Here is a 20,525-nt window from a genome sequence, read left to right as displayed (position 1 = left end):
GACAGGAGGGGGGAGGGGGGAATGTGACAGGAGGGGAGGGGGGGGTTGGGAATGTGCTTTCTGTTTGCTGGAGCCATAATCTCCAGCAGACAGAAAGCAGTTCTTTTCTCACTCTCCCGCGCTTCTGAATGGAATGAATTCTGACAGGAATCTTGTCAGAATCCGAGAGGGATTCTGCTGCGATACTATAACTCGTATGCGACACTCACATGCGACACATTTGCGACACCCCATTTGCATTTATGAAACTTTCAATTTTTTGGGGAATATTGTATGACAAAAAAGCAGCAATTTTGGACTTTTATTTTTATGTTTACGCCGTTCACTGTAAGGGATCAATAACATTATATTTTGATAGATCGAAAATTTACGCACGCGGCAATACCAAATATGTTTATTAATTTATTTTTATTTTTTTACACTTTCTGGGGAACTTCAGTCCCACCTCCTGGACACTTGAGGGGAAAATCATGATCTTATAAGATATTAGAAAGCCATCACCACAACCATATATGTATGATTTAATTGCCCTATCATGTTCACCCAATTTGTATAAAATATTTTTCCACCCATTTTCTGTTATGTAAATTTGGTGGTGCCCTAAAGAGGAATGCCTCTTCTAGTCTTAAAATACAGTCATTTTTATTTAAAAGGTACAAGACTAATTCAAATTATTATTTTTTTCCCACTCAAGTAGGTGAGATAAAACAAATAAAGATCCCTGATAAAGGATTGAATAGTGGACAGGGACTTAAATCACTGCTTTGCAAACAGAATGACATTGAAAGGATTGTAATGCTTGCCACATTATCTAGGATCAAGCATAGAAACTAAGAACAGGGAAACAGGAGGAAAACACCAATCATATTAAAACAACTTTACAGAAAACTGAAAAATTATAATTGTGATCCAATAAAGGTATTCTTACAATTATTAAAAAGAGTACCTGTCACTAAACTTTTAATATATTGTTCCTTATGTAATTATAAGATACTTTGCTATTTACTTGCTGTTAAAATTCTCAACCTTTATATGTTTTTAATGTGATTGAAAAAACGGCCACTAGGTGGTTCACACCCTCTACAAGTCAGACAGTTAGTTTGGTCTCCACTTGAACTTGCCGAAGTCCAAACTCAGGAAGTGCGTGCGGGGCATAGCGAGGCACAGCTCTCGCAGGCTTCAGTGATGTTGGGCATGCTGGAGAACGCCCACTTTCTCCTGTCGAGAGCTCACACAATGACCCTCGTTTACTAAAGGAGAACCGACGGTTTTTCTCGGTTATTGCGCCCAAAATTTGGTCGCATCCCACGTGCGACCAAATCTGTGCCCAAAATTTAGGCACACAACCTAAATTTTCAAAAACACTCGGAGAGTTTAATTTAACCTACAACATGGGCGTGGTTTACTCAAAAATGGGCGTTAACCCGACAAAATGGAAAAATCACTCAGACTAATAGTGAAATCAGTGCTCAATGCAGATCAGTTCAAAGCCTGTATCAGCTAAAAAGACTGAAACAAGTAACCATTTAGTGGATACACTATTATATCATTTTTATCATCTATTACAAAGGCTATTTCTGCTCATACATTTACTGCAAAGACTTTTTGTATCAGCTGCATCAAAGAAGGACACAATACTTTTTCCAGACTGGAACTTCCAGTACTATTTATTATATATATTATGGTTGCCAGAATATAAAGTCTTCCATTATTACATTTAGGCGATTAATACCACTAGGGCCCAGTGGATTTTCACCTTTAATATATCTGTGCCAGGATTACAGTAATTTTATACAATTGTTTTCTATATGTTTAATAAAAAATTTTATTAATTGAAGCATCTCTATATTAATTTGGAATTCATTGTGTACCCTTTGGGGTAAAATCCTAGAAGGATTGGTTATATATTCTTTTCATATAATTGTGAAATCACTCTGAAAAAAGTGTGATTTCTCAACTCAAACCGACAGCCCAGGGGTCGAGTGAAAATGGAAAAATGGAGCGTTTTTGAGGAAGGGACAGCTGACCATTGTGGTTCATGATTAAATTACTTGTTTTATACTTTAAAAGCATTTTTAACCCCTCAATGCTTTTATGATTAAATTATGTAATAGATTTTTTACACATATATATATATATATATATATATATATATATATATATATATTTTTTTTTTTTTTTTTTAACATATATATTTTTTAAAAAACTTTTGGGTTGTTAACGCATTATCAATCATGAATGTAAAGTTACATCCTTGTGCAGAGTAACTTTACTTTATTTATTTGGTTTAATTTTTATTTTTCCAGTGCGAAACTTTTTATTCCCTTTAATATCGTGCGACACAAAAAAAAACGACACATGCGACAGATTAGTAAATCACAAGGAAAAAAAAGACGAGTACACTGAAAAAAAAAACCTAACCGACACTTCAGTCTTTGTAAATGAGGGCCAATGTGAGCAAGGGGGAAGGTATGATAAAGTACTTTTTAAATCTCGGAAACGTATTTAGGAAATTTAGGAAAACTTACCTGCTCGTCATTTTCATCAGAAAATGTTATAGCCGTCAGTTTGTTGTTGTTTTTCAATAAATACTCATTGACAAGAAAATTTAGTGCTCTTTTTTCAAGAGGTTTTATAGGCTCCTAGATGACCAAAACCAAAAACAAAGCAAGACATTAGATTACCCAGGGTTCATTTGTTCATACTGATTCAGTAATTTAACAGATCCTTCAAATAACAGGTCACCAGCCAAAGAAATCACATAGTCCTAGGTAAAGCTACAGTGTGTAAGGTTTACAAACCCAGTCAAAAAGGAAAATCCATAGAATGCACATTATTCAACAGATCGGTTTTTCTGACTTCAATATCAGACACAATAGGTTGCACTTAATTTGGATCTGTCCTAATAAAAAATGCCTATGTATTTAAGCTAGGAAAACACAGCGCAAAACATAGCCAAAACGTCAAAAAGTTGCATTTTTTTTATTGAGCTCCATCACAGCTAAAGAATGGGGTCACACTGCTACCTGCAAGTGGCCGAGATGTGAATCTGAAAATCAACACAGATCTATCTAGGATAGATTTTTTGTCACAGCCACCTGCTCACTTTCTTTAGTTGCAATGCAGCACAAATCAGATAGTATGGCATTGTGGTAATGGTCAGGTCAGCACTTCCGTCCGTGGTCGTGGTGCACGAGATGGGAATAAGCCAGTATATGGGAAAAGAAACTCAGCACTCACCGGTAATGCTAAATCATGTGGATTTTTTATCCTTAGTAGAAATCATTACATGAAGGACGCGTTTCGGCATGTTGCCTTCCTCAGCTTGCTGCCTAGGCATAATTTTTACTATGGATCAATAAATCCACATGATTTAGCATTACCGGTGAGTGCTAGGTTTCTTATTCCAGTATGACATTGTGATCTTTGGATATGGGACCAGTGTCACATCTAAATTCACCATGAATCCATAGCCTAAACGAAATACTCCAATTATTATCAGCTGAACGAGATATATTCAAATAAGTGGTCACCTTTTCCCTGGATTTAACATCTTACTGAAGTGTCTGAATGTTGGAATCATCGTGAATTATAAAAGGGATTTAACCTTTTAAAGGGGTTGTTCCACCATTAACACTTCTCCCCTATCCACAGGCTAGGCTAGAATGGGGTCTCAAGTTTCCTGTAGGAATGGAGTAGCAATGGCTCTATTCTTTGTCTATAGGAGCTTCCAGAGATAACCGAGTACAGTGCTCAGCTTCCTGCGGCCACAGACATTAAAAGCAGTGGAGAAGAGTGGCCAATCTATCGAAGGAGACACGATTCTATGATCACAAGTAATCCCATCAGTCAAGACGACATGTTTACACAAAAAAATTAATTACATAACCGCTGTTAAATTGCCCAATTTTTACTGCGAAAAATTGTGCAATTTAACCGAGAAAAACAGTAAAACACAGCAGTGCGACGCTACCTCATATAAAAGAGTGAAGACAGTCAAACATTGATGGCTTTTCTTGGGATAGCTAGAAAAGAAGAGAGGAGAAAAAAAAAGCAGAGGGCAGGGCCTCGCATAATTCTGTGGGTCAGGTGTACCCTCAGAAGGGCCCTTCAAATGTGGTCTATTGCCTGGAGTGAAACTTGGGATTCACTAGGGTACAGGAAGGCGATCAAAGGTTGCTAGCCGGCAGTTTTCGGAGCTGGTGTCCTGTGACAGGGACCCAGGTAGTAAATGAAAGTTCGGCATACAGAAGTTTGGGATCAAGAGTGAGTGAGGCTATCTGATGAAAACAAAACTGTCTGGCTTTGCCCTTAACAATCAATCACAGCTCGGCTTTAATTTTACCAAAGTTCTTAAAGATATGAAAGCTGAGCTGTAATTGGTTGTTATGGAAAAATCGAACAGATCTAGTTTCAGGGAGATTGATACATCTAGGCCATTGTGTGCATATACCCATATGCCAGCTAGGGTTAGGGGCAAGCAAGTTTTTAGGGTGCTGGCGGAGATTGGTGTGTGTGTGTGGGGGGGGGGGGGGGGGTTAGGGATGCTGGTGGAGGTTTGTAGTGTGTTTGTGCGGGGGGGGGTGTTAGCGGAGGTTGGGGTGTGTGTTTTAGGGTGCTGGGGGAGGTTGGTGTGTGTGTGTGTGGGGGGGTTTGGGTGCTGGCAGAGGTTAGTGTGTGTGTGTGTGTGTTGGGGGGGGGGGGGGTTAGGGTGCTGGCAGAGGTTGGTGTGGAGAATCAGTATTAGAGGGGGGTACTGAGGTGCTGGTGGGTTGTGTATATATGACTAGCAACCCTCCACCTCTTGGTGGCAACCTCAATTATGCAATAAATGCAATAAAGTGCAATAAATATCCAGAACAGTACAAAACATGTCACAAAAACCCAAAAGAGAATGTATGGTCTAAAACAGTTTTTCCCAACCAGGGTGCCACCAGCTGTTGCAAAACTACAACTCCCAGCATACTGGGAGTTGTAGTTTCACAACAGTTGAAGGCACCCCAGTTCGGAAACACTAGTCTAAACGAAATGACAGGGAGCCCTGAGCCAAACAAAGGGAGAACTCTAAGCATTATTGCTGTTCACAAAGATAGGGGTCACCTCTGATGAAGCAGTCTTGTGAACAGCAAAACGCATGGGGATCTTCTTCAACCACACTGGCCAGGAGGATTCTAGGAATACCAATCCACCCTCAGGAGATCTATCTGGGGGTTGAATTGGTATTGAGGAGCAGCCTAGAGCAGGGGTCTGGGGAAGGGGGCAGAAGAGCCTGGAGGAGGACGAGGTCGGAGCGTGGAACAGAGGAGCCTGGAGGAGGAGGACAGGGATTCAGCTGAAGAAGAAACAGTGTGTGTCCGTATTATTATCATTTTTATTATTGGCACAGCATGTAGCTGGGTTCTATTTGAAGGGCACTGTGTGGCAAGGTTATATTCAGGAGCACAGTGCGTGGTAGTATTATATTCAAAGGGGCGCAGTGTGTGGCAGTATTATATTCAGGGGGTACAGTGTTTGGCAGTATTATATTCAGAGGGTACAGTATGAGTCAGTATTATATTTAGATGGTACAGTGTGTGGCAGGATTATATTCAGGGGGGGCCGAGCATCTGGCAGGGTTATAATGGTTATTGTCTTCATACAGAGGATGAGGATCTACTGACAAAGTGAGGAGCCAACAATGTCCGGGGTTCAGACTCTGCAGAGAAGATATAGCTGGAAGAAGTCCTAACATCTGAACCATATGAAGAAGAAAAGAAAACAGAGAAGACGTCACTCAGGTCACTGTTACCATTGTGTATTCTCCTGTCATCACAGCTGTAATCACTTGTAAGTTCTGTAGTTCTAATGGATGACAATGTAACCCAATCTGTGGCTCTCCAGCTGTTACAAAACTACAACTCCCATAATGCCTGAGGCTCTCCAGACATGATGGGAGTTGTAGCTTTGCAACAGCTGGAGAGCCACTTGAACCAAGGTGATCGTGGGGGTCCCAGCAGTCAGACCCAACCAGAAAAAAAAAAAAAGGCTGCTTATTTTAAAATGCCCGGGCCTATTTTTGGTCCCAGGCCGACCCTTGCATAGGGAGGTAGGGGGCCAGAGACAAATTTTTTGCACCGGTGCCCTGTGGTTTCTAGCTACGCCCCTGTGCACAAGGACCCATTCTGTTCTTACTGTGCTATTTCTATATTTATAACTAATTCATACAATTTGAGTCTGTAGAAGAGAAATAATGTGTTGTAGCTATTTATTTCCATAGACTTCCCTAAGGGACATACACATTAGCTGCATGCATTATCCGTATAGACAATCCAGGAGGGTGTGTGCTTTATGGCAGATTAAATAAACAGGAGTCAGCTAATAATGTCATAAGCTATTACAGTCACCAGGAAGTGATGGAACACAGTCACCTGCTAAGAAACTAAGGCGTACAGAAGGACATAAAAAAAAAAAACTAGCGATTTATTATTATTATTATTATTATTTGAGTATGGGGGTGAAAGTGAGTAACGTGCACTACAATTTAAAATGTGGTGCGCATTGCTTTAAAAATCAGACACAATGACAGAGTAGTGGCCATTTGTTTAATACAAGCCACTTTACTTGTTTGGAGACAAACAAGTCACCGGGCACTCACGGTACTAAATTCAGTGCAGGTTTCTTTATTCAGGTAGCAGATCAATACGTATTCCGGCAGGGCGCCAGGAGCGAGCGTGTGGGACCGTCCCACACTCTCGCTCCTGGCGCCCCGCCGGAAAATGTATTCATCTGCTACCTGAATAAAGAAACCTGCACTGAATGAAGTACCGTGAGTGCCCCGTGATTTCTTTTCTTTACAATGTAATGGATGTTGCTTTGGTGGCCACAAAACATTGCACAATCTTTTGAAAATAAATTCATTATCCATCACTAAAACATCTAAAAGTTAAAATTAAAAACAAAACAAAAAAGAAGTCATACCTGAATTTCAGGACTTGATTTATAATTCTTGCGTTCCTGCAAAGGAACTTCATTTTCTGCAACACAGAGATGAAGCAAATTGGCATTCTTATAGGATCAACCATATCCCTTATCACCATTATTAATGTGAATAAAGAAAACTAGGAAGAAGAAAATTGTATGTACACCACCTGCAGCCAGTGTAAGGTTGACCCTGAGGGCCTGAATGGTCTCCTTGGCTTTCCGTAGCTCAAACTCCAGGACTGGACAGGGTTTTGGATTAAACACACACAGGCATCCAACCAAGAAAAGGGAAACAAAAATAAAAATAAAAAGCAAGGATGGGTGTGGAAAAAAATATAAATACAGTTTGTATTGAAACAGAAAGCATGCATTCTAATGGATCATATGAAAGCATGCAGCAGAGTTGGCTTCGCGGACTGATGGGCATTGTTTTCTGCTGTGGAAAAGAATCTAATCAAACCAAGTTCAAGCTGTCTGACAAAGTTTAGGCTGAGCGGTAAGCAAGCAAACGCATATTCTAGTGATTTCATCATAGCTATTGTAGAATGGACAATAAGATATCAATTTAGGGCACAATTCCTAAAAAAAAGTGACAAACGGGGATACTAAAGCATATTATTGTCCTTTCTATCTAGTTAACTACATCATCGGTCAGCTTACCTTGTGTGAACTATGTCTGATCATTACGTCTCTAAACCCTTCCAGTGACACTGGTCAGAAAGCTAGAATGCCTGCAGGGTCTGACCTCTAATAGTTTACAAGACAGGACACCAAACTATTCACAACTGGCCTACAGGTTATCTATAGTATCTCTGTTCCTATCTGCAAAACCTACATTTAAATATCAAAACAACGGAATTCGCTGCTACTCCCTAATACTCATATACTCTGAATGGCTGGGCCAGTTTCGGGAAATATTTGTAACTTTGGATTGGAAAGGGGCTCCAAGTCATCAAGATAATATGTCAGAGCTCCCACTCTCCCTACACGTATATACGTTATACCATATAACCTTTCCGGACTTAAATCCCTTTCAAGACTTAAAGGGGTACTCCGGTCCTAAGACTTCTTATCCCCTATCCAAAGGATAGGGGATAAGATGTCTGACCGCAGGGGGTCCCGCTGCTGGGGACACCAGCAATCTTCCATTCAGCACCCACCTCGGGGAGCTGCACGCCGCACTGCCAGCTCAGAATCTGCCGTTTGACGACCACAGGGCCGGAGTATCGTGACGTCATGACTCTGCCCCGTGTGACATCACACCCCGCCCCCGCTATGCAAGTGTACACTAGGGGGCGGCCACCACGTCACAATATGCCGGCCCCGTGGTCGTCACACGGCAGATTCTGAGCTGGCATTGTGGCGTGCAGCTCCGCGAGGTGGGTGCTGAATGCAAGATTGCAGGGGTCCCCAGCAGCAGTCAGATATCTTATCCCCTATCCTTTGGATAGGGGATAAGAGGTCTTAGGGCCGGAGTACCCCTTTAACACTTCAGTTATAGCTATCAGGATACCGTAGGGGGCTTACATCATGAGCATATCCTACGAAAATGGCAGGGGATCACTTATTGGTGAAGAATTGCCACAATACTGTCTAGATGGCTCAACACAAAATAAAAAAATACAAATCACTTTAAAGACTTTGCTCTATAAAAACAGGATAGTAATTTCCTCACTCTGTGTGAGAAAAAAAAAAAGAGTGAAATTTCCCACAACAGCCAATCATATCTCAGCTAACAAGTAAAGTGAAAGCTGAGCTGTGATTGGTTGCTGGGGGAAAATCACTCCATTTTTTCTCACAGTTTTATAAATCTGGGCCATATTGTCTAATAAACCAACCACCTAGCACCTGCCATCTGAATAAAAAGGATGTCACAGGGGATATTATGGAGTGTGCTCAGGAGTTGAGTCGATGCAATGCACAACAGGTGCCAGCTTTAACATCCTGCTGCAAAGGCCAGGATCGGTGATAACGAGAACCCTGGTTATTTAATCACTTAGATGCCATGGTCAATAGAAATTACAGCATCCACATGGTTAGACAGCTACCTAATCCCCCACTAGAGCAGTGTTTCCCAAACGCGGTCCTCAAGTACCCCTAACAGGTCATGTTTTCAGGATTTCCTTAGTCTTTCACAGGTGATAGTGTCGTAATGCCTGATTCATAACCATAATTATATCACCTGTGGAAGACTAAGGAAATCCTGAAAACATTATCTGTTGGGGGTGCTTGAGGACCGCGCTTAGGAAACACTGCACTAGAGTGTGCTGTTGGGTTATTTTGGCTACAGGGGGCCTAAGGAACCTAATAAAATAACTAAGTACTCTCATAAAAAAAAATATAACACGCTCTTTATTCTGCCGTAAAAAGGGAACAAAAAGTCACGTGTACCTTAAAATACTACCAATAAATACTGCTCATCTTAGAAAAGATGAGGTATTGATGCAGTTAACCGTACTAACCACAACAATAAAATGAACTGCACATTAAAGGATACATCCAGCAATGCTCTGGCAGTAGGCTAGTTTTTCAAAAGTCCAAAGCAACTTCAGAGATCTGGATACATTATTTGCCGAAAGTCCTTTGCAAGTCTATGGGACCTTCAGCAAATCCGTATCCAGCTCATGCAAGCTTTAAATGCTGGATACACAAAGACCAAATAAATAACAATGGGACTGAAATTGGTTTTTATTTGGCAGCTTTTTTAATTTCTTTACTTTCAAAAATCTAATTATTTTTTTAATATATTATGTGGTACATTACAAATGTTGCATTTAAATGTACAGTAATTGTCCTGCAAAAAACAAGCCCTCATATGGCTATATTGGTGGAAAAAAAAGGTATTGCTCTTTAAAGGCAGGGGTTCAAATACAAAACAGTCTCTAGCACAACTGTTTGTGTTGGAAAAGAGTCAAAAGTAGAAGTACTATAAAAACCTATAAACCCTATTTTAGAAGGCAAACACAGAATCCCTAGAAAGCCATGATCTGAATTTGTATACTTATAAAGAACCCCATACTGGTAGTATATTTTCCTACTGTTGCAATGTGATCTGTTAAGTAACCTTAGCCATGAAGCATGATTTAATGGCGAGAAACACGGCGATTTTCGCCCATGCAACACCGGCCACCACAGCTAATATCACAGCGTAGCCCTAGCATTATTTATTCACTTTTTATTGCTTTAATCAAATTAGACTTAAAATGAATTGGTTTGAATTAGATCATGATCCTTGAGGAAATGAGATGCATAAAAAAGCCAAGGATAAAGGCAATGAGAATAAAAATGTCTGTATAAAAGGGAACTGTGAATAAAAACAAAAACTAAGAAAACAAACAACTGAACAACTCAAAAATACACATAATAAACATACACATTGCAGCATGAAGCACGACCAAAAAGTGGGTGAGAAAACAAGAAAAACACAAAAACTATGTCAGACTGCAAGAAACCAATGGCAATCGTCAGACAAGCCAAATAATGTTTGGAGGAGTGGGAGGGAGGCCAACGGTAACAAACACTCTGCTGCATGTTTCTTTTCACGAATGAGATTCCTTTTCCTATATATTCCATATAGTTTTTGCTAATGCTTTAATCCTGCATTCAATAAGTAGTACAGTCATAGAACATGCACATAGTCGTAAGTATAAGAGCTAAAGGAATCCTTGTGAAGTACAAGGGTAAACATTTTGCAGAAACGTTCATACAATGTACCAACGCTATATATGCATTATAAAGAAACATTTGCGTATGACATTTATCATTAAACTCCACTTTTAGGCTATGACTTTTTGCATGTAAAGGTTACAGTCAGAGGGCGGAATATCCACACATGCTAAAAAGATGCATGTCTCTGTTTTACCCATTTTCATAGACAAAAAAAAACAGCATTTGCCTGGATCACATGGAATACAGAAATCTGTTTTGACTATTTCATTACATGGCATATTGCGTGGCCGAAAACTTTAAAGGAGTACTCCGCTGCTCAGCGTTTGGAACAAACTGTTAGAAACGCTGGAGTCGGGAGCTCGTGACATCACAGCCCCGCCCCCTCATGACGTCATGCCCGGCCCCCTCAATGCAAGTCTATGGGAGGGGGCGTGACGGCAGTCACGCCCCCTCCCATAGACTTGCATTGAGGGGGCCGGGCATGACGTCATGAGGGGGCGGGCTATGAAGTCACGAGCTCCCGACATCGGCTCCAGCGTTTGGAACACTTTGTTCCAAACGCTGAGCAGCGGAGTACTCCTTTAAAAAGACTTCTCTGTTTGAATTCAAAACTTATTCTATAGGATAATCTTGGTTTATTTCATTTCATGTGGACTTCAATATAATGGACAGAATCAAAAGGAAGTTCTGCTCGAAGTCTACAACAAACTAGCACAGGGTGGGTAGTGATTTTTTAACACGACCCTATAGTCAGTCACTTGCATTATACTGTTAATTTGTTGTGGATTTTTGTAACAGAATTAAAAAATATGGCCTAATGGATCTGTCAACATCAACCAACAGTGACAATTTCAAGATACAGGAAGCTTTTTACTTACTTTTATTTACTCAAAAAGCAAACAAAAAATACTACTACTATATAAAATGAATAAGTGTACACACTAGGACTGTAATCACATATGCTCCTGTCCTTGTGGTTTAGATGCAGTTTTCACTTCGTTTTTGCCCTAAAACAATGGTAAATTAGAACATTCCCCCGTCAATAAATACATTTTTTCTAATTGGTGGCAAAAACAAAAATGTACATGAATAACCTGCTACATGAATAACCAGTTACATGTATATCAAGCTTGGCTGGGAACCTTTCAACTATAACATTACCAGGGGCAGTGATTTACATGTAAAGTATAGCAGTACATACATGTAAGATATTCAATCTGATGTCGAATCTACTCACCTGCTACCCGCTCATCAGTCTCCCTATTTCCATCATCAGAGTACCGTGCAAAGTCCAGGGAATCCAGAGTGCTAATACTACCTGCTCGATCTGAAATGGAACAGAAAGCTGGTGAGCCAAGAATGCATCAGAGCTTTTTCTTCTTACAACATGTTAAAACAACAAATATACTAAAAGGGAATTTCCAGCTAGGATATTTATTGCATATCCTTAGGGTTTCCATGGGGGTCCTTGATTTTTCTTAAGAACAAGTTCCCCCTGCCTCCTTTGGTCTACCTGCAGCGGCTGGAGGTGGTGAAAGAACTGAAAATAGCTGAATGGGTGTTTTTTTTTATTTATTGTTTTGCAGTTTATGGAAGTTGCATAAACAGCGCAACAAAGAATTACGGAAAAAAACATGGCTCACGGTATTATGATGTTTACCCAACTCCCATTAAGGTCTATGGAAGTCACACTTCTCGACCACCTCCAACCACTGAAAGTAGACTGGAAAAAACAAAATCACAAGATAGGTGCTGGTGCTACAGGTGGATAGGAGATTAGATAACTCCTTTAATGGGTAACTCTTATTAAAATTAATTTTTGCTATTGCACTTATGGTAAATATAAAATATTTCTAAAATACTTTGTTTTTAAAAATAAATGAAGTTTTCTATGTTTTACTTATGCTTAAAAAAAGCTCAAGAGCACATTTTCCCCCATCTTATACACAGACTTTGGACCAAAGTCCAAACACAGAAAGTGTAGCCTGGAGTGCTGAGGGGGGGGGGTTGTCCAGTCTCATCCAATCATAGCTCCTCACACTTAACTGCCATATGCTGTTGGTTGGACCCCCCCCAGGCTGCACTTCCTGTGTTTGGGCTTCGGTCCTAAGTCTGTGTATATAATTGGGGGGGGGGGGGGGGGGGGGGTATTGTGCTCTTGAGCTTTTTTCAGCACAAATAAAACATAGAAAACTTCATTTTTTTTTAACCAAAGTATATTAGAAATCTTTTTTGTGCAATAGCAAAAATTAGTTTTAATGAGAGTGATCATTTAACTAAAATATTCAATGTGATCAAAATGTTTGAAGGAAACCTGCTACCACTCATGCTGTCGGTACTATGAGTCAACGGGGTGGCCCCAGTCACTTCTGTGTACCCTTGATGGATAGATCTCGCCCTATACCAAGGCATGACGAGATCAAGGCTGGTGGGGATGGGGAAAGATGCAGAGGACTGTCCTAATGACTAATGTTCAGGCAGCATGACAGGGTTGACAGGATCCCCATTAGTTTCTTATTCAGGCGTGGCTACATTCCACATAGAAGCTATACAAGGTAGCACTATCTATAAGTAAATTAAAGCAACACATTATATATTCACACTTCACATATTTTGTACCAATACAGGAGACCACACAGGCAAGTTTCTTCTCATGACTGGTGAACAAAAATTGTAACTTGGTATACTGTACTTGCTGTAATTGTCACTCTGTATTAGGCTAGGTTCACACCACGTTTTGCAATACAGTTCCTGTATCAGGTTTTTGATTTAAAAAAAACGGATTCCTCAAAACCTGACTAAACTGTGTCAAAACGTGTGTACAAACTTTAATCCGTATACGGTTTAGAAAATTATGTCCGGTTGCATCCGTTTTTCAAGAAAAAAAACTGCAAAGTCAAAAACCGTATGGTGAAAACCGGATGGAATTGTACCCACATATGCTTCTGTATGGTTCCCATTGACTCCCATGTTAAAAAAAATAAAAAATGTATATGTTTCAATACGGTTTTTCACCCAGACCAAAAACCGTGGTAGGATACGGTTTTGGGTACGGGAAAAAAAAACTAATAAAAACTGTACAGGATACAAAACGGACACAACCGGATGCATCTTTTGGCATAAGGTTTTCAATGGAGAGTCAATACATACGGTTTTCAATATGGTTCTGTACAGTTTCCAAATTGAAAATGTATACGGGAACTGTATTGCAAAAACGTGGTGTGAACCCAGCCTTACTAAAACCCAATAAGAATTATTTTTGTCTCAGACAGATACCGGTAGTAAACAATTATAGCTGATTTTGAGAAATGAAAGCTGAGCTGTGATTGGTTGCCATCCAAGACAAAAATCAGCCACTATGTGTGGCACCACACATGCTCAACCACTTCTCCAGACTCCTATGGTCATGTGGGAAACCAGAATCAACCATCCCAGTGACTATTTAGGTCCCAGTAATTAGGAACACTTCGTTTTCATTTTTGTTTATTTACTGCTCTTCTATTATGCGTCCATACTGCACAAACCGCTGCTTAAAAAATAAAATAAAAAATACATGCCAAGCCAGTGTTCAATGATTTCTATATAAACTGTAGCAACATATAAATAAATACATACATACTCTGTACTCGTACACAGTCTTAAAAAATATAAAAATAAAATGGTATCGGAACATCCCTAGCGATCAGTTTTTTTGTATAAAAAAAAGCTTGATCTAAAGATGAACCTAACTTAATTATTAAAACAACAACAAAATAAAAATAAGCTAACAAGAAAGAAAAAAGAAAAGCAAAAAAAAGAAAAAACACCCACACAATATTTGGAAATTAACAACTCTAGCTTTCAGCTGTCAGTTTCCATGGTAACGAACTTGATCCTTTTTTGTGTGCTACATTGTTTCTTCTGGGAGTTTCCAACACCAAATAGAGTATAAGAGAGTTGCAGCTGTTTCTGACAGAGGGGAAAGAAAGCTACAAAGGAAATCTTTACCCGCTTTGATCTGATAGGATCCAATCTGCGTAAACAGGCAGTACCATCAGATGGCATACCGTACATATATGCCAACATCCCATAGACTTTTATATCAAAACATGCTGAAAGTTGATCTTTTTGGCATACTTTTGACATGTGTACCACTGGATCTAGTTGGCTCAACAATAATAAAAAGCACAAAAGTTTTCAGGAAAACTGTATGCAAGAAAATGGCTGTATGCAAAGTAAAACTAGCTTTATTGCCTGAGATGTTTCTTGGTTTGATGTAATATTCAAATGCGCAGAATCAAATGTGTTTTCCGGGCCGACATTCCACACTGTTACGGTTGTGTGAACCTCTCATTTTACCATAAAATTTATATCAAAACCTCTCATTTTACCATAAAATGTATACGCTGCGTAAGCAGTACATCTAATCTGGGTAAGTGTAGTTTAGCAGAGTATGTGGGATCACAGCATCAACCTATTGACTGCTAAGGGTGCTTTCACACCATGTTTCTGCCCCGTATCCGGTTTTGTGACCGGACCTAAAACCGCAGTATAGTCGAAAATGAGCCGACCAGAGTCAAACGGTGACTCCGGTCGGCTCGTTAAAGTGAATGGATTTCAGCGCCGGTCCGGCTGGGGTACAGGAGCGCATGGTTTTTCCCCTCCTCCAGCCAGATCCGGCAGCCGTAGTCTAAAAAACACGGTTGAAAGCACCCTTAGCAGTCAATAGGTTGATGCTGTGATCTCACATACTCTGCTAAACTACACTTACCAAGATTAGATGTACTGCTTACGCAGCATACTTCACACTGCGCAAAATCGTCTGCAGCAGCAGGATCCAGCAGCCATAGGCTGAAAACGTGGTGTGAAAACACCCTAAATCCTGTATTCTAAGGCTAGGATTACATACGTCCAGCATCTAACAAACGTGAACTCAGGCTAAATCTCAAAGCAACTGATGCAACATGATCACATGCATCAGTTGTCATCAGTTGTGTAGCATCCGGCATCCATTGTTGCTTAACGCCAGACGAGGGAATGCAGTAAGATGCATTCACTTGTCCGGCAAGTCCAACCATCTGGTGTTCAAACTGAGACGCTGGATGAATATAACTGACCCATTCAAATCGATGGGATCATTTCTAGCATCAGGTTCCCTCTGGCTCATTTTTTACAGTGCCGGAGGGAAAAGATGACGGATGCCAGACATATGTAAAGGAGGCCTAAGGGGGATAGACAGAGGTGGAACATCTTGTAAAAGTTATTCCATTATGTTACCAGAGACATACAGTTACTCAAAAAGAAATAAAACTGCAGTGTACATTACTGGAAGTAAAGCAGAGAATAGATTTATCGGGTGATTCTATGCCACTAACAAGTTTAAAAAAAAGAATTTTCGGAAAGCAGCCTTTTAAGAAAAATCTTGCACCTCTACTTGTTTGCTAAGAGCTGCAGACTCTGTTGAATAGCGGTTATAAAAGCAGACTGTACCTTTGCTTGAGCTGATGGGGACTGCCAAACGTATAATATAACCTTTTTTTATTTCTCATCCAAGTGTCAAAGAGGAGAGGCCGAGTTGCTCAAGTGCCACAGCCTTCTTGTTTGTGCTCACTTCACAGCCCTTAAAGGGGTATTCCGCCCCTAGACATCTTATCCCCTATCCAAAGGATAGGGGATAAGATGTCAGATCGCCGCGGTCCCGCTGCTGGGGACCCTTGGGATCCCCGCTGCGGCACCGCACTATCATTACAGCACAGAGCGAGTTCGCGCTGCACGTAATGATGGGCGGTACAAGGGCCGGAGCATAGTTACGTCACGGCTTTGGATAGGGGATAAGATGTCTAGGGGCGGAATACCCCTTTAACTCTCTAAAAGCTATGCAATGGTGCGCAGAACTTAGCAGGCAAGGAGAGCTAAGTGGTGCCGAGTAGTATGTTGCACCTAAATTCAGCTTTTCTACATTCTTGTGGCATAGAATCATGTGATAAATCTATTCTCTCCATCTATTTCAGTGGGTTTAGTCAGACAAAGGCTGATTTCCACTATCATAACGTGATGGCATATCCTATTTCACCTTAATGATTTGCATTCAATATGTGAACTGGACTTTAATAGCTATTTCTTCATTGCCAAAAAGGTATAATCTTTATAGAAGCTCCTCCAAAGAAACTAACATGTGACTCGGCCAATATCACATTACAAAATAATCTCCCAATCCCTGCAGTTATTGAGACAAGACAAGCAGAAACACACAGTGCATAGCACATATGGCTGGCTGAAACCAGAAGTCAGCACAACAAAAATTGCTTAATTCACTTGCAAAATCACATATATATGTACATTCATGTTCCAAGAGCAAGGGTTGTTCACACTGTTTCATGCAGATTCTGATTCAAAATCTGCATGACATTTACATCAGCTTGATTTCAACTGGAAATGAAAAATTCACCTTAAAGTGTACCTGTTATTAACAAAAACTTTTTATATAATACTGTAATGTAGAAAATACCATTATATGTACATTTGTAATAAACATTGGTAAAAAAATGTGTATATTTTTGTCCATGCAGATATTGTCTGTGTGTCGCTGTGACAAGACCAAATACAGGAAGTGTGGGTGGACTTGTGAGGCTATGTTAAATGTTCTCAGCTCACACAGCAGGATCATTGTGCTGCTTTTCCTGTCCTCACTTCCTGCATTTGGTCTCCTCTTAGAGACACACATGCAATAGCTGCAGGGACAGTTTTTTTTACCCCAATAATATACAAATTTTGTAATTAATGTATATTACAAATATACACTGCTTAAAAAATAAAGAGAACACATCCTAGATCTGAATGAATAAACTAATAGTATGAAATACTTTCGTCTTTACATAGTTGAATGCGCTGACAACAAAATCACACAAAAATTATCAATGGAAATCAAATTTATCAACCCATAGAGGTCTGGATATGGAGTCACACTCACAATCAAAGTGGAAAACCACACTACAGGATTATCCAACTTTGATGTAATGTCCTTAAAACAAGTCAAAATGAGGCTCAGTAGTGTGTGGCCTCTATGTGCCCGTATGACCTCCCTACAATGTCTGGGCATGCTCCTGATGAGGTGGCGGATGGTCTCCTGAGGGATGTCCTCCCAGACCTGGACTAAAGCATCCGCCAACTCCTGGGCAGCCTATGGTGCAATGGAGCGAGACATGATGTCCCAGATGAGCTCAATCAGATTCAGGTCTGGGGAACAGGCGGGCCAGTCCATAGCATCAATGCCTTCCTCTTTCAGGAACTGCTGACACACTCCAGCCACATGAGTTCTAGCATTGTCTTGCATTAGGAGGAACCCAGGGCCAACCGCACCAGAATATGGTCTCACAAGGGGTCTGAGGATCTCATCTAGGTACCTAATAGCAGTCAGGCTACCTCTAGCAAGCACATGGAGTGCTATGCGGCCCCCAAAGAAATGCCACCCCACACCATTACTGACCCTCCGCCAAACTGGTCATGCTGGAGGATGTTGCAGGCAGAAGAATGTTCTCCACGGCATCCCCAGACTCTGTCACGTCTGTCACATGTGCGCAGTGTGAACCTGCTTTCATCTGTGAAGAGCATAGAGTGCCAGTGGCGAATTTTCCAATCTTGGTGTTCTCTGGCAAATTCCACATGTCCTGCACAGTGTTTGGCTGTAAGCACAGCCCCCACCTGTGGATGTCAGGCCCTCATACCACCCTCATGGGGTCTGTTTCTGACCGTTTGAGTGGACACATGCACATTTGTGGCCTGCTGGAGGTAATTTTGCAGGGCTCTGGTAATGCTCCTCCTTGCACAAAGGCGAAGGTAGCATTCCTGCTGCTGGGTTGTTGCCCTCGTACGGCCTCCTCCACGTCTCATGAAGTACTGGCCTGTCTCCTGGTAGCACCTCCATGCTCTGGACACTACGCTGACAGACACAGAAAACCTTCTTGCCACAGTTTGCATTGATGTGCCATCATGGATAAGCTGCACTACCTGAGCCACTTGTCTGGGTTGTAGACTCCATCTCATGCTACCACTAGAGTGAAAGCACCGCCAGTATTCAAAGGTGACCAAAACATCAGCCAGGAAGCATAGGAGCTAAGAAGTGGTCTGTGGTCACCACCTGCAGAACTACTTCTTTATTGGGGGTGTCTTGCTAATTGCCTATAATTTCCACCTGGTGTCTGTTCCATTTGCACAACAGCATGTGAAATTAATTGTCAATCAGTGTTGCTTCCTGAGTGGACAGTGTGATTTCACAGAAGTGTGATTGACCTGGAGTTACATTGTGTTGTTTAATTGTTCCCTCTTTTTTGAGCAGTGTACATATAATGGTATTATCTACATTATATTAAAAGTTTTTGTTAACGACAGGTCCTCTTTAAGAATTGGCATATCAGTTCTTTATGTGGTTTTACCCATCAGGCTCAATGGGGCTTTTGGGATAACAAAAAAAAAAAAACTTTACAATGTTACAGGCTCAGTCCACACGTGTTTGTCTCTACACTATTTTGTTCAGTTTTTATTGAAAATAGAGAAATTTGGCAATTTTTCAGGTTTCTGTAGATGCCGTTTCACTTACCTCACTTGCCTCTTCACTGAGCCCCCTGCCTTTGCTCGTGTGTCCGCTCGCAGCAGCAATCCGCTGCTACGAGAACACACAGGCATCTGTGCGACTGTAGTAAACTGCTCGCGCATGCGCGAGCAGTTTCCTACAGTCTCGCAGATCCCTGTGTGCGTGCTCATAGCAGCGGATTGCTGCTATGAGTGGACACACGAGTAAAATACGCTGTGGATCTGTTATATGTGACCCTACCCTAAGGGTTTATTTACACATACAGTATCCTGCGCATATTTGATGCACAGTATTTGAAGTGGCAGGTTTAATGCATTTAGTTTACATTGAACTCTGCAGCTGCAAATACTGTGCACTATACTGTATGTGTAAATACACCCCAAGGTGAAAAAAAAAAAAAAAGAGAAGTCACTTAATGATACGTTTCTGCACAGAAACTATGTGGGGCCCCGTATGAGGCTGATCTGCATCCATAACCACTGAAAATTCACAGCATGTAAACGAAAAAACCCATTCAGAAAAGATAAGCTTCAGAATTGTCAAGTAGATTCTTAGGGCTCATTCACATTAATGTCAGTCCCCATTAATTCATGCCTGTCCTAAAATCAGTTTAAGCCTTTTGCAAACGGCTGTAAATAGATCTCATTGATGTCAATAGGATATTTTTGCAGTCCTTTGTCAACCTTTTGGTTTCTATTCCATTATTGTTAGAGAATAGACGGTTGCAAGCAGTATCTTTTTCCCCGAAATAGATAATGGATTAGAAACAGATATATGAAATTTAACATTTAAGTCTACGGCAAACAGATGAGCCTGTTATGTCATCCATTTGCATCAGGTTTTTTCAATCCGTTTTTGATCCATTATTACTTCTCAGCTTGTTCAGAAGAGATGTTGTGAGCAACCAATAAAGGATACAATCAAATTCAAAACTGTAGCAACCACTTAACGGCATCCCTTTGCATCAGTTTGCACCCGTTTGTTGGTATGGTCCGTTTAGCAGCAATGACAGGAGAATGGCGGGAAGAGAGAGAACGGCCATGTGAGCCTAAATGTGCTGTGTTTACATGTCCTTAGAAATTTCTGCAGCAAAACTTATTCCTGTAAATATGCTCGGTCATATAGGAAAATCCATTCCACTCCTTTAGGGATGTCCCTGCAGTAAGCATATGGATTTTTCTTTTATACCGCATTTAGATGTATGGAACATATTCTAATTTATGCATAAAATCTGCCAATTGTGAACACAATTTGTAATTCAAGGTCACTGAAATCTTTGAACGTGATTCCATGAATTATACATCAATCCTTATAAACACATCTGTTT

At 40.7% G+C, this 20,525-nt stretch overlaps 1 protein-coding gene across 7 annotated transcripts in view; it reads right to left on the bottom strand.

Moving 5' to 3' along the window:
- Positions 1 to 20,525, bottom strand: part of RELCH (RAB11 binding and LisH domain, coiled-coil and HEAT repeat containing) — a 173,100-nt gene that overhangs the window by 108,047 nt on the left and 44,528 nt on the right. For 5 of the 7 annotated variants that reach the window (XR_008844106.1, XM_056520987.1, XM_056520990.1 and 2 more), the window contains exons 2-5: positions 11,867 to 11,956; positions 7,128 to 7,199; positions 6,958 to 7,013; positions 2,529 to 2,642 (exon numbers count right to left, since the gene is read on the bottom strand). Coding sequence is in view for 6 of the 7 variants with exons in the window: in XM_056520987.1 (XP_056376962.1) it covers positions 2,529 to 2,642; positions 6,958 to 7,013; positions 7,128 to 7,199; positions 11,867 to 11,956 (332 nt within the window). In the remaining variant the exon portion in view is untranslated. The remainder of the gene's footprint in view (positions 1 to 2,528; positions 2,643 to 6,957; positions 7,014 to 7,127; positions 7,200 to 11,866; positions 11,957 to 20,525) is intronic. The other 2 variants (XM_056520988.1, XM_056520992.1) reach the window with 1 other exon arrangement.

This window comes from Hyla sarda, chromosome 5 (genome assembly GCF_029499605.1).
Source record: "Hyla sarda isolate aHylSar1 chromosome 5, aHylSar1.hap1, whole genome shotgun sequence".
Lineage (NCBI taxonomy): Eukaryota > Metazoa > Chordata > Amphibia > Anura > Hylidae > Hyla > Hyla sarda.
Note: the sequence above shows the minus strand (reverse complement) of the source record. Positions and strands in the feature narration are given on the sequence as shown.